The following is a 15,049-nucleotide window of genomic DNA, read 5'->3' on the forward strand; positions in this document are numbered from 1 at the left end:
CGCGTTTCAAACCGCTCAAGCCCTGTGGTAAAAAGCTTTGTTTTTCATATTTTCTTGCTCACGTACGAAACTGGCGGTTGTCGGAGCTGTAAGAAGAAGGTCGAACGCAACTTTCCCAAGCGGTCGCTACGCCGGGCAGCGCTGCGAGTGCAGGACGCATTCAAAGATGGCCAATATTAGCGGAAATTTGCAAAATCTAAAGCCACCGGGACGCCTTTACACACATTATTTTGCATTTTTCTGCGCGACTTTCGTTTTGAAAGTTTCACAGATGATGGAAGGGTTGAGGATTACAATTCAGTAAAAACCAGAAATACAAGAAATTTCGCTTAAAATACGATTTTTTGACTGTCATCTCCCCTTAAAATGGTGGTTGAAGTGCCGCTAAAATGCATCTTTAATTAACAAAGCCATTATAATAAGGCATTTGCAAATAAACTTCATGATTATCAGGCACAAACCTACTCAGGCAAAGATTAGGTGGTTAGTTTAAGTGTGTTGGGCCACTGGAGCTACTCTAGAGTTGTTGAAATATAATTACAGGTTGTTACTATACACTGTCCAATGAAAGTGCACCAAATTGGCCCAAACCAGGCTTACTGTACTCACTTATGGCCACGGGTTGTTACGGTAACATATTTTTTACAGGGAAAATTGGCAGAAACTCATTTATAGCAGGACATCACTGAGGCACGGTTGACCAAAAGTTGGTCTTTGTCTGGAGTTCAAGCTCGACACTCGTGCATGTCGAGTGCATTCAGTCCCTCCACTTGAGCCAACTAGTAGACCAGTCATTGGCAGAATGAAGGAGCATTAGTTGTTAGGGAATATAGCAGGTCAGTTCCACAGAATTTCACGAGAAAAAAGGATGTCTCCACATTTTTACATTTTAAAACAAGCTTTCAGTTGTCGTTTATGTAGCCTTGTTCTGGTTTTGTGCCTTATACAAAGCATGTAGCCTGAGTCATGCCAGAAGCATCAGTTTCTAACATGCGTGCACCTGCTTTCTGTAACAGCACTACAAAGGCAAGAAGCATCGAGCCAAGATGGCTGAGGAGCTTGAGAAGTTGTCAAAGCAGAAGCCAGATGATCCGAAAAAGGTAAGGCCTCCAGACAATGTTTCAGTTCTTACTGCAAGGGCCATACAGTTTTGCACAATGATACTTAGAAGTAAATCTGGTGCCACCATCTACGTGTTTCCTGTGTCATCATGAGAATGTTGGTTTTCAATATCTTTGAGGCTTGCCCCCGCAGGGGCGCCTGCGCAAGTAGGCGTTTGGTGTGTAGCGACACCACGGACCCGAGCTAACGGGGGAGTTTTGACTCCCTCCCACGCCTAGCCGTGCGTGGCTTTGCCGTGTCCGGGGAAAAGGGGATCCTGGGGGTTGAGCTGACGCTGGGTGATAGGACCTTTAAGGCCCCCCGGAAGAGGCAACACACCCCTTTGGCCCCGGCTTCACGTAGACGGCACCCCTGGGCTGACCCACCCAGGGGAAATCGGCAGTCGCCTTTTCCTATCTCTCTCTCCCTACATCTTCGTCTTTTGTTCTCACTTTACATCTTTCCTGTCTTCTCCTCACTTCATTTTACTTCCAATTTTTCCTGGCGGCAAGGGTTAACCTGGTGTAAATATCCAAACTTGGATAGATATATTAGGTTATGGCAGTGGCGTACTACTGGCGTTGCGCAGACATGTTTACATGTTCTGCCACGTCCCCTTGTTGGGCTCCGTGGTGGGTGGTAGGTGCCATTACTAAAGGAACTGCACTTTTCTATGGGATCACGAAACCCCTTATCCATTGATCGCCCCTTCAAAAGGTGGCGCACCGAAGCAAATGTAATGCCAATTTCAGAAAAACAAGACCATTTCCCTAAGTACCACGTTATTCATTGCGAAAGCTCGGACAAAAAAGCTCGCAACATCTCCCCATTCCTCGTGTCCAGGTGCCTAACCGAGACTATCGGAACTGGCTATAAGGCTACAAAGATGGCAAGCGGAGACTTGCTAGTGGAAGTTAAAGACAAGACACAGTTTCAGAAACTAGAAAAATTAGTAGCATTTGGGGACAAGCCTGTAACCGTCTCTGCGCACCGAACGATGAACACTGTCAAAGGCGTTGTGTCAGACGATGACCTAAAAGACCTAACAAATGATGAGCTTCTGGCTGGCTGGAAGGACGAAAACGTCGTTCACGTACAGCGTATCGTAGTGAGAAGAGAAAACAAAGAAATTCCAACCAAGCACATAATTGTGACCTTTGGGTGCTCCACACTACCGCAAGAATTAGTTACCGGCTATCTAAAACTGTCTGTGAGACCCTAAATTCCGAATCCGCGGCGCTGCTTCAAGTGCCAAAGATTCGGACATGCTTCTCAGAGTTGCCGTGGGCAGCTTACCTGTGCACGGTGTGGTATCACAGGCCACTCTGCAGATGATGACTGCAAGGCCGAACCCCACTGTGCGAACTGCGATGGAGAACACGCAGCGTATTCTAGATCCTGCACAGCATGGAAAAAAGAAAAAGAAATTATTACCATTAAAGTCACCCACAACATCACTTTCCGCGAAGCAAGGCATCGGGTCTCCCCTTTCTATGCAACAAAATCATTTGCTGAAGTTGTGCAACAGGGGGCAGCACCACGACAGCATCAGGTGGCCGCCCAAGCTACGCTCAGCGTGCTGGAGCGACCGCCGCTTGCCCCTACTGCGGGAGCAGCCAAGGCTGCTCCGGCCTTACTCAACAAGGCCCCACCACGGGCGTCGACATGCATTGGCACGAGCCAAGGCAACGGGCAGACTGCGGGAACCCCGTCGACGTCCGGTGTAGAGGGTTTGAAGGCTTCGTATCTTGAGCCGAAGCCCACAACGTCCAGGGATCGCTCGGCAGAGCGACGATCCAACGCTTCTCATGAAGCTATGGACACAACGGCCAGTCAAACGGCGCGTGCAGCGCCGAAGGAGCGGCGAGTTTCTCTCGACCGCTCCAAAAAAGACAAAAGACAAATTACAGGGCCTCTAAAAAGCCCTGTAAAATAAGTTTCGTTTTCCATAACCTGAAAGGTTATGGTACCATTCTGTTTTGACTTTAGTATCACACGCATGTCACCAAGGTTTTATTGCCAACAAATCAATTCTTACTCCATTTTTCTGCTCAAGTTCATTGCCCAAAATGGCTTTTCTCCTCCATTGGAATTGTAGAGGACTCATTCACAACATAGGTGACATAAAAGATTTGCTAAGTAGTCTCTCTCCAATGGCTATGTGCTTACAGGAGACCAATCTGGGAGAAAAACACACCAACTTCCTCAGAGGTTTTACCGTAGTACGTCGCAATCGCGTCCACGCTAGCCGGTTGTCCGGTGGCATGGCTATTGTCGTCAAAAGTGGAATTGCAGTGAGAGAGATCACCATCAACAGTCACATCGAGGCCGTAGCCGTCACCATTTTAGCTCACAAAACTATTACTATATGTTCTATTTATATCCCCCCACACACGCATTTTTCAATTAAAGATATAGAGCATATTTTGGACCAACTGCCTGAACCGTTTGTTATCGCAGGGGATTTTAACGCGCACGGAATGCTTTGGGGAAGCAGTACAACTGACACCAGAGGACAAACCCTCGAAGATTTTATTCTGAACAATGACGTATGTCTTTTAAATACTGGTAGCGTCACCTACTGCTCCCCAAGCACAGGAGCCACTAGCTGCTTAGATCTAGCGCTGTGCTCACCTTCGCTCCTTTGCGAACTAAAGTGGAGCGTGATAGATAATGTCTACGGCAGTGACCATATGCCTGCTCTCATAAAATTAACACAAACCCTCCCCACCACTCAATCCCGACCACCGCGTTGGAAACTACATTTGGCAGACTGGCCACTGTTCACTGAAAAAGCTGCCCTAGAAAAAGAGATGCTTGATGGCCTAAGCATAGAGGAAATGAACGAGACAGTCACCGCCTGCATACTTGCGGCAGCCTTACAAACTATACCACAATCCTCCGGCATTATAAAGGAAAAACTTAAACCCTGGTGGACAAAAGAGTGCACACAAGCTAAAAAAATGCAACAAAAGGAGTGGGGCATTTTTCGTAAACATCCTACAGGAGAGAACCTCCTAGCATTTAAAAAGGCGAGAGCAAAGGCAAGATTTATTCGCAGGCAGGCTGAAAAACTCTCGTGGAAAAAGTACATTTCATCCATCAACAGCTCCATCACATCTAAAAGAATGTGGGATCAGGTGCACAAGTTTACCGGCAACTACAGTTCATATACCACCCCCATTCTTTCAACCCCTGGCATCCAGACAACTTTAGGCGAACAGCCAGACCTACTAGCGCAGGACTTTTGCGCTATTTCGAGCTCAGCAAACTATTCGGCAGCTTTCCTAAAACATAAACAATCTACAGAAAAGCAAAAGCTTCCTATTACAGGTTATCACGACAGATCATACAACTCCCCCTTAACCCTGCAGGAAATTAACAGAGTGCTTTCTCAAGGTAAGAAAACAGCACCTGGCCCAGACAAAATACATTACCAAATGCTCGCCCATTTGTCCCAGGAAGCGGTGAAGGCATTGCTGCACTTCTTTAACGCTATTTGGATCACTGGCAGAATGCCAACAGAGTGGAAAAAAGCCATTATAATTCCATTTCTCAAAGCCGGAAAAAACCCTACATTACCAACAAGCTACAGGCCCATAGCACTTACAAGTTGTATGGCGAAATCCTTCGAAAGCGTTATTAATATTAGGCTAACATACATCCTAGAAACCGATAACTTGATAGATGTTCACCAATGTGGTTACAAGAAAGGATGTTCCACCACCGATCACTTTGTTCGCCTTGAACATCCAGTACGAGAAGCTTTCCTGTACAAGCAGCACTGCTTAGCAGTATTTTTCGATCTTGAAAAGGCATATGACACAACGTGGAAGTACGGTATCTTACGAGACCTGGCAGATCTTGGAATTCGCGGAAGGATGCTCAACTGCTTGTCCGACTTCCTATCGAACCGAACTTTTCAGGTTCGTTTGGGCACCACACTTTCAGGAACTTTTACTCAAGAGAACGGTGTGCCTCAGGGCTGTGTCTTAAGCACAACTCTCTTTGTCGTCAAAATGAACTCTGTGAACCAGGTCATACCATCTACTCTTATGCACTCACTATATGTGGATGATCTCCAAATAGCGTGCCGGTCATCTAACATGGCGACGTGCGAGCGACAGATTCTAATAGCACTAAACAAGCTAACACAATGGGCTAACAAAAACGGCTTCCGGTTTTCTGAGGAAAAGACGGTTGCTGTAGCGTCCTCCCAGAAACGAGGCTTACAACCAGACCCCGTACTGAAAATAAACAAAACAGTATTGCCAATAAAACAAGAACAGAAGTTTCTGGGGGTCGTATTTGATAAGAAGCTCAATTTTCTTCCACACATTAATAATCTCAAAATGAAATCCAACAGCGCCCTCAATGTCCTCAAAGTCTTGTCCCGAAAGCTCTGGGGTTCCGACCGTAAGTGCCTCCTGCTCATCTACCGCTCTTTAGTACGCAGCAAATTAGACTACGGTAGTATAATCTACGGTTCAGCAAGAGACTCGTACCTTAAGCGCCTAGACCCTGTCCATAACAAAGGGTTACGCCTCGCAACAGGTGCCTATCGAACCTCACCTATTTCGAGCTTATACGCTGAAAGTAACGAACCATCCTTGGAATATAGGAGAACGAAACTAATGCTCACGTATGTCCTTAGAGTTCGTTCTTCACCAGATCATATATGCCACAGTATTGTCACACGCTGTGACCTACGACAACACTACGCTAACAAACCAAACGTAATTAAGCCACTAATACTAAGATTTGAAGAAAAATTTCATGCCCTGAATATTCCTAATGAAGCACTCTCCATTGCGAGAAGGCCACCCAGTTTGGCCCCATGGAGTGATTTCTCCAAATTCTTGGATTTTTCACTCACACATATAAAAAAAAAAAACACCCCACGTGAACATATACTACAAGAATTCTTTACATTACAACAAACGTACAACACTTACGAAGAATTTTATACTGATGGTTCGAAGACATCTGCTTATGTTGGAAGCAGTGTGGTAGGAGCAACACACGAGCAAATAACTAGACTACCGCAGTTTGTATCCATCTACACCGCTGAGTGCTATGCGTTATGGATGGCAGTACGATACATTATAAGCTCAAAACATAAAAAAGCCGTAATATTTACAGACTCGTTAAGCGCACTGAAAAGTCTTAATTATAAATCTCAGTATGAGCCATTCATAGGCGATATTTTAAACATGCTATCCCACACACCTGATGACCACACCATGCGCCTCTGTTGGGTCCCGAGTCATGTCGGGATCCCAGGCAATGAAAGGGCAGACCAACTAGCTGCAACAGCAAAAGAGATGCGCGAGTCAAAAACCAACATACCTGCCAGAGATGGGATTCAAGCTGTTCGCCGGGCCACCACCTTTCACTGGCAGCAGGAATGGAAATTACAACAAAACAACAAACTTCACCTAATTAAACCTGTTCTTGGTGAATGGAAGACCTGTCTTCATCAAGCGCGTTTTATCGAAGTAGTTATATGTCGACTACTAATAGGTCACACGCACATCACACATAATTACCTATTGGCAGGCGAAGAAGCCCCAACATGCGATAAGTGTCAGGAGCAACTAACTGTAATGCACATTTTAATAGCTTGCCCACATATGGAAACATTAAGAGAAAAACATTTCCGTATGTTTTACAGGTTAAATATTCCCTTTCATCCAATGCTACTCTTGGGCGATGACGCCCTAATACCTATAGCTGATGTGATCAGCTTTTTAAATGAAGCACAACTTCTGAACAAGGTCTAACTACACTGAACTATGCTACCGCTAGACATGGCAAAACTTGACTGATGTGACTCCTAGCACAGCCTCTTCGGAGAGGCATCTGCTGCAGCTCGAATTTACAACGAGGCACTTGCCTCCCTGCCCTTAGGTATAAGGACACGGGTATGGTATTAGTGCTATGTAAAAGCCGTTACGGTTTAACATAACCTCATGCACCAACCATACACATTGACCACCCCGAGCATCACACACATAATCTTAGAAGAGATATATACTTCACGCGTTTACGGAGCCAATCCTTTTAGGCCTTTATACAGCCACGCTTCACCGCTCATCATATTCATATGTCATCGCCGTTAAGACATTGCAGAGTCATTGTCATAGCCTTGTTTGCTGTAAGTATTCTCACCATGAGTCTGGCGCAGCATAGCCTTAGTTGCTCTTGCGCCACAAAACCCAACATAACTAACTAACTAACTAACTAACTTTGAGGCTTGCATTGGCTGGCACTTGGAGCATGACATAAAACGTGAATACACTAGCACAAATAACGCTTCCCTAAAACTAAAGCTTCATGACCTGAAGTCATTCACATGTTTAACATATCTTAGTGAAAGCTTACTCAGTTGAAGGCAATAAGCAAATGGAAAACTAAGACTTTTGCAGAATGAACATTGTAGTCTGTCTTCCAATTTTGGGAGCCGGTCATTACTTTTTACCTTTAATAAAATTGTGCATGAAAGCACAGGTTGTCTAAGATAACTTGTTTTCTGAAAAAAAGAAATTATTACAATCTACTCAAGTACAAAATTAATCATTGTAACAAACATAGGTCGGCGAAATTTTTGCAACCCACTCAGACTCGCTCATTATTACTCGCATAATCTTCACTTTTTTTGTGGAATACGGATGAAAAGTTAGGGGGAGTGAGAATTACGTGGAGAAAATTTTCCACGATAACGTACTGAGCAAAATAAAGAATGAAGCCGCCGCAAATTCGGATTCTCACCCCAGCAACTATTTACAAGCTTTGAGAAGCAGTAATCAAGGATTACCTGAGCAATAAACGCACAGGGTCAACACAAAGCAAGATTTGCAGACACTAAAGCCACTGCCTCAAGGGTCTTTGCATGTTGCTGGGTCAAGGCTTTCGCATTCACGGAAAGAATTGACGTAGTGGCAGGCGTGGCTAAACAAGAAAGACAAATTCGAGACTTCGGGCGTGACAGCGTTGCGTGAATCGGGTGAAATCGTCTGGCAGCAGAATTTTCATGCCACTCATAATCAGGATTTCGAGTTATCTACAATCTGACCCAAAAATACTTCAAAAAAAAAAAAGGGAAAAATATACATGGCACGTACAGGAAAATGTTGAATGCTGCAGAAATTACGACTTAGTTGATTTATTTACACATGCGAGTTCGAGTTAACAAGGTATTACTGTATAACAAATTTTCGCTACGGACAGTCTAGGAATATTGCCCTGGGTTTTGTAATATTGGCACGATCATGCATCTTTCGCGGTTGCCCTTCCGCCAACGAAGCACATGGCACGCTCGTGGCCTCGGCGACTCCCAGGCAAAGGTACGAGATGGTCAGGTGGGCCCCACTAGCCAGTGTTGCTGCCGTTCTTGGCGCCGCAGGCGGATGTGCTCTCCCTTTTCCTCCAAACGAAAAACAAAAAAAAGTACTTTTGCGTGGGCAGTGCCACACTTTCAGTTAGCATCACATATTGTCACGTGCTACAAAAGGTCTTCAACTAGGAAGAACTGAGCCGGCGGGGAGACGCACCGAAAACTGGCAAGATGGCTGCTTCAATAATAAACAACTAGCCAGAGCACGCGCTGCCCCAGAACTTCCATTCTCACGGGCAGCCATAGCTTGCGCTCGCCATAACTAGCTACCAAGTAGCATTATTCCCCCTCTGAGAAAAAAAAAAAAAAGGCATCACCATCATCAAAAAAGGCATCATCATCAATGAAATAAAATAAAGCACCAATGAAGTGCACGTTTCTTTAATTAGCACATACTTTAACCGGCGAGATCTATTCACTCACATTCTAGTCGCCTAATTGAGACTCTTCCTCAAGCGCATTCAAATGTCCCTCTTGGAGCTATATTTACAATGCTGGGAGAAACCAGGTGCAACCAAGCATACTGGAGAACCCAAGCTTTCGCACATGCTTAAAAGGTCTTCTTCAGCGGCAAGAAACTTGTAGTAGCAAGTGTGTATTCTGCTGCTTTCTTCCGTACCGGTCGTCTCACGTTAAAAAACTTCGCGCTGAAGTGCTTGGTGGCGGCGGCATGGTTTTGTTTTCTTCTTCCAACTTTATAACAGCCAACTTGAATTTCATAGCAGATCACAAAAGAACAGTAAGAATGCGACGGACGGATGGCAAAACTTAAACTTCCAAAATCAACCAAGCGTGGGTTACAGCGCAATCGGTGCAGTCGCACAGAACAAAGGGAACAGCTAGCATGACAGGGCTCGAATACCTTTGATGCATAAAATTGTCTGTTCCGTGATACCAGCGTATGCTCTCACGGTGGAAGAGAAAGAGATATACAGTGCAGTCCACTTATAACGATATCGAGAAAACCTAAAAATATGATCGTTATAACCGGTGATCGTTATATCTGGACTGCCACCAAAAAATCGTCGCCGGACGTACCTTTTGTAGCTCCCGGCTTCATTTCGCTATTTTCACCAATTAATAAATATTGTAGATAGTAGGATGTCAAAACAAGACTTTATTTCTTACTCCGAAGAACGCATCACGGGTTCGCTGAGGAAGAGAGACTGACCGACGGCGGGGTGGGAGCAGTGGGAGGAAGAAAGCACAGCCAGAGGTACACAGCCGGAATGGCAACGAGGCCCCGCCCCGGTGCCGCCGCGCCGCTTTGCTTTTCGCTTTTTTTATTTTCTCTCTCTTTCCCGCTTACGTTCGGCAAGCTACGAGTAGCTTGCCGGCTTGCCGTTGTAGAAGGCGGGGAGCCGCGGAGCGCGGCGCTTTGCTTTTCGCATTTTTTTTTTTTAAATTTCTCTCAGCCTCTCCGCGGTCGATGCGCGGCGAGGCGCAAAACGTGACACAGCTGGCGCCATCTGTAGCGCGTCGCGCCAACTCGCGATGCTCTCCTCGGCTTTTTGAACAGCCGGGACGCGCTGCCGGCGCTGTGCTGCAGTGGCGGCAGATACGTACTCGCCTACGCTAACTATTCGTCTTGTCTCGGCATAGTTCGTTTCAGAGGAACTTATCAATCTAAATGTTACGATTATTCTGAATGAAACATGCCGTCCACGGCAAACTTTTCATCGTTGTATCCGATATGCGGTGGATAACATATCGTTATATATGGTTTTTTTCCCCATAGCCCCAATGCATGAAATGAGACTGTTAAGTCGACCCATCGTTATAACCGATATATCGTTATATGTGGTATCGTTATAAGTGGACTGCACTGTAGAGGGAGGCAAACGCTCGATCAACAGGTTTGGATAGAGTACAGTATTCGTGGGACTGTAGTTCGGGTCTACGCCGACGACGCAGAAGAAAACTCGAGTCTACGCCGGCGACGCAGAAGAAACTTCAACTGATGCAGCCTGCTCTTGCACCTGCAGTGACAAGTGAGGGCTAACATTTTTCGCTCGTTCAAATGAACATCTTTAACGTCGTGCTCAGCCGCACAGTGTGCAAAGAATGTTTGAAAGGTGGTATGACTGTCCGAGAGAGCACCAAGCTTGGACTTGCAACAAAACTTGAAGTCGTGTGCGCCTCTTGTGGCACCGTCGATAAATTATGGACATCACCCCGCAAAAAGGACACGCAGGCCTTCGATGTAATTGTCCGCGCCATAATGGCTATAAAGCAAATAGGCAAGGGGTTAACAGCTCTTAATGACTATTGGGCTGCCATGAACGTCTCTTACAGAGGTCTTCACCACAAGACGTTTCAAAAGCACTTGAAAGAGACGTTCAGGAAGCCAGAGGCCACCGCTTTGGAGAAGTTTTATGCTGATTCTGCCACAGCAGTGATCAAAACATATAAAGAAATGGACCCCAGCTTCTGCAAGGACATCACCGTAGTGTACGATGGCACATGGCATAAGCGGGGTCACACATCACACATCGGAGTGGGATCGGTAATTGACTTCTTTACAGGTCTCATCTTGGATGCTGTAGTTCTTTCAAACCACTGCCTTGGATGCCAAACAGGGCCCAAACCTGGAGATGCTGCATACGAAAGCTGGCAGAAGCACCACATTTGCCAGAAAAACACAGACGCAAAATCGGGAAGCATGGAAGTGGAGGCAGGCTTGACTCTCTTTGGGCGGTCTGTATCCAAGCATGGCCTGCGATACACCACTGTAGTGTCCGACGGAGACAGCCGTACCTTCGCTGCCCTCACAGAAGAGAATGTGTACGGGCTAGTGCCAATTGTAAAAGAAGAATGTCTGAACCATGTTCAGAAAAGGATTGGAAGTGCTCTTCGAAACATTGTGCAGAAAAGTGATAAGCCACTGAGTGGGAAGGGGAAGCTGACTAAAGCCCTCATTGAAAAGCTGACAGGATATTATGGTTAGGCCCTGAGAAACAATTCAACTGACCTAACAGCCATGCAGCGTGCAGTGATGGCAACATATCATTACGTCACATCGACTGACCAGGACCTTCACCATGAACTTTGCCCAGAGGGGGCTCAATCGTGGTGCCGCCATAGAGCTGCAGAGGCAAAGCGTGAGCCACAGCCAAAACATAAACACAGCCTACCGGACTATGTCGCTGCAGCTATGCTGCCCATCTACGAAAGACTGTCACAAAAGTCGCTTCTTCAGCGCTGCCTGGGAGCGAAGACGCAAAATGCATCAGAATCATTCCACTCCATTCTGTGGTCTCTGATGCCGAAGGAACAACACTCATCCTTGATCGCGGTAGAAACAGCACTGCATGAAGCAGTGCTGCGCTACAATGCCGGCTGCTGCAAAGCAACCCAAGTGATATCGGACTCCATTGGACTTCAACCAGGTCATCTGGCCATCCAGCGAGCTCGTGAAAAAGACGCTTTACGCCTAAAAAAGAATTCTAAAAGACACCAAGAGAAGATGGAGGCCAGGCAAAAGAAGAAAAGAGTGCGCCAGGACACTTCTAGCTACTGTGCTGGAGCTTTTTGAAGAAAACACGTGTTTTGAACTTTCTCGGCCTGTTTTCTCAGAACGGATTTTTTTGCTAGTTGTGTTGCTGAGGAAAGCAAGAACTCGAAAACCGTTCATCAGATTTGTGTGCCGTTTTTTTTATTCTGTTCCTGAATGACCTTGCAAAGGCGTAACAAGCTCCTTTTTTTGAAAATTGGTGCTGTTAATTTATAATCAATTAATTTTTGATGAATCTGGTCATTACTGGTTACATCAAATTCAAAGTTGCGTGAAAATTTTGGGGGGGGGGGGGGGATTAAAAAACACGGCTTTGTAGCACCCTGGGATAGCTATCAAGGAATGACCACAATGAATTTCAGCTTTCTACTATGTCCTGGGATTTCTCACGAGTCTTCCTCAGGCACCCATGTGAAGCACCCAGTTAAACCTCAATAACTCTGGAACTAAGAAACACAGCTTCGTGGAACTTAGCAGTTGTGCTAGTTTTATTGTAGTGAACAACCCCTGAAAGTTTCATCCAGATATCTTAAAAAATAAAACAGTTCGGTCTCCAGGGTAGCCTCCCCCCTTAAGGATTGGGTTGCAAAGTTGTACAAGAGTGGCTCGTAGAGGACGATGCCGCCATGACCCTGACGGGACGCCGCAAGAAGGCTCCTCTCAGTGTAGTCGCGACGTGGGTGAAGGATGCATAGAATGACTTGCCAGCGGAAATAATCGTGACCAGCTTTAAGAAGTGCTTCACTTCAAACGCACTCGATGGCAGCGAGAACGATGTGTTATGAATGAGTCGGTGGTCAAAGAGTGCATCCAGGCAGTTTGGATAAAGAAACTGGGAGCTAACTTGCACCTGCCAAGTATGCTGGTCCTAGACTCATTCAGAGGCCGCATTTGCCCTGGCGTCAAGGAGGCCCTGCAGAATGCTAACACAAACCTGGTGTTTGTGTGTTTCACTTCAAACGCACTCAATGGCAGCGAGAACGAGGTGTTATCTGTTATGCCGAGGGTGCCTGCGAAGACTCCAACGACGACATTACTCACACTTTTCAGTCTGACGATGACGGCGCTCCTGGCAGCGACTAAAGGGTGGAGGAAATCTTATTGTGAATAAAGCTTTGGTACATTTCAAATTTTCCGCTTGTAAAAAAAAAACAGTATGAGTCTGCCTACGTTCGAATATTTGCCCCGTTGAGGTGGTCTAGTGGCTAAGGTACTCGGGTGCTGACCCCCAAGTCGCAGGGTCGAATCCTAGCTGTGGCGGCTGCATTTCCGATGGAGGCGGAAATGTTGGAGGCCCGTGCGCTCAGATTTGGGTGCACGTTAAAGAACCCCAGGGGATCGAAATTTCCGGAGCCCTCCACTGCGCCGTCTCTCATAATCGTATTGTGGTTTTGGGGCGTTAAACCCCACAAATCAATCAGTCAATTATGTTTGAATATTTGCTTTTTTTATTTTCTCATAGAGCATTCTTATTAGAAGTCGACCTATATTCGTGCTTGACCTATTTTCGAGTAAATACGGTACTTGCATAATTTGTACATATTTTATAAATGCAAAGCATTTCTTTGTGTTATGCAGGCACTTTTGAGTCTATCTGTGTATCTATTTATCAAGCCACTTACGTCTGGGTGTTCTCGAGATCTCCCCCTTACATTAGTATTGGAGGGCAACATGGTTTGACAAATGTGACGCGCTGGTCAAGACACGAATAATGTAACAATCCCTTCATGTATGTTGTCACTTGGCGCCAGACAGTGGCACATACCCACAGGCGGGTATGTGCCACTGTCTGGGTATGTGCCATTTTCCTGTTAGTATCGTTGCACGAGCGCAACCTGGTTATATAACAATTGTGACTGTTCAACATATGTCTCTGTGTGCAACATTTGTACATACATTTAGCATCATTTCATGACGTGTCGCTTCAATAAAAAAAAAATTACAACACAGTCACCCCTTCGCATGCTTTGCATAACACTGACTGCCAAGGTACGTGTAATCCGCCGCGTCCCTCCCCCCCCCTCTTTTTTTTTTTAAGATTATAGAGCTTCTGAAAGGGTGTGTAAAAATTTTGTGACAATGTTGCTAATGCGTCTGAAATTATGTGCAATAGTATATGTTCCTAACGTGTCCAGTATATACATTAAAGAATAAAATGAAATAAAATAAAGCACCAATGAAGTGCACGTTTCTTTAATTAGCACATACTTTAACCGGCGAGATCTATTCACTCACGTTCTAGTCGCCTAATTGAGACTCTTCCTCAAGCGCATTCAAATGTCCCTCTTGGAGCTATATTTGACAATGCTGGGAGAAACCAGGTGCAACCAAGCATACTGGAGAACCCAAGCTTTCGCACATGCTTAAAAGGTCTTCTTCAGCGGCAAGAAACTTGTAGTAGCAAGTGTGTATTCTGCTGCTTTCTTCCGTACCGGTCGTCTCACGTTAAAAAACTTCGCGCTGAAGTGCTTGGTGGCGGCGGCATGGTTTTGTTTTCTTCTTCCAACTTTATAACAGCCAACTTGAATTTCATAGCAGATCACAAAAGAACAGTAAGAATGCGACGGACGGATGGCAAAAAACTTAAACTTCCAAAATCAACCAAGCGTGGGTTACAGCGCAATCGGTGCAGTCGCACAGAACAAAGGGAACAGCTAGCATGACAGGGCTCGAATACCTTTGATGCATAAAATTGTCTGTTCCGTGATACCAGCGTATGCTCTCACGGTGGAAGAGAAAGAGATATAGAGGGAGGCAAACGCTCGATCAACAGGTTTGGATAGAGTACAGTATTCGTGGGACTGTAGTTCGGGAAAAGTCCTCGGAAGAAGGGACGTACCCGTAGCCCGTTTTATGTATGACTGCGCTCACGTATTCAGCGGCCCTGCACGCCTCTTCAAAGCTCCGAAGTCTCTTTATACGCATGCCAGCAAGGTGGCTCAGGCTGGTCGGAAAGAGCAAAATGTGCCTTTTTTTTTAACCCTTTGAGACGCTGTGTACACTATTGTGTACACCACTCGTTTTTTGCTAGTTGCATC

General features: G+C 45.7%; 1 protein-coding gene across 2 annotated transcripts in view; it reads left to right on the plus strand.

Moving 5' to 3' along the window:
• The window catches only part of LOC119174107 (uncharacterized), a 76,313-nt gene that overhangs the window by 18,578 nt on the left and 42,686 nt on the right, over positions 1–15,049 (plus strand). For both annotated transcript variants that reach the window (XM_037424912.2, XM_037424913.2), the window contains exon 7: positions 1,017–1,100. In XM_037424912.2, the coding sequence (XP_037280809.1) occupies positions 1,017–1,100 (84 nt within the window). The remainder of the gene's footprint in view (positions 1–1,016; positions 1,101–15,049) is intronic.

Source organism: Rhipicephalus microplus, chromosome 5 (assembly GCF_043290135.1).
Source record: "Rhipicephalus microplus isolate Deutch F79 chromosome 5, USDA_Rmic, whole genome shotgun sequence".
In the NCBI taxonomy this organism is placed as follows: Eukaryota; Metazoa; Arthropoda; class Arachnida; order Ixodida; family Ixodidae; genus Rhipicephalus; species Rhipicephalus microplus.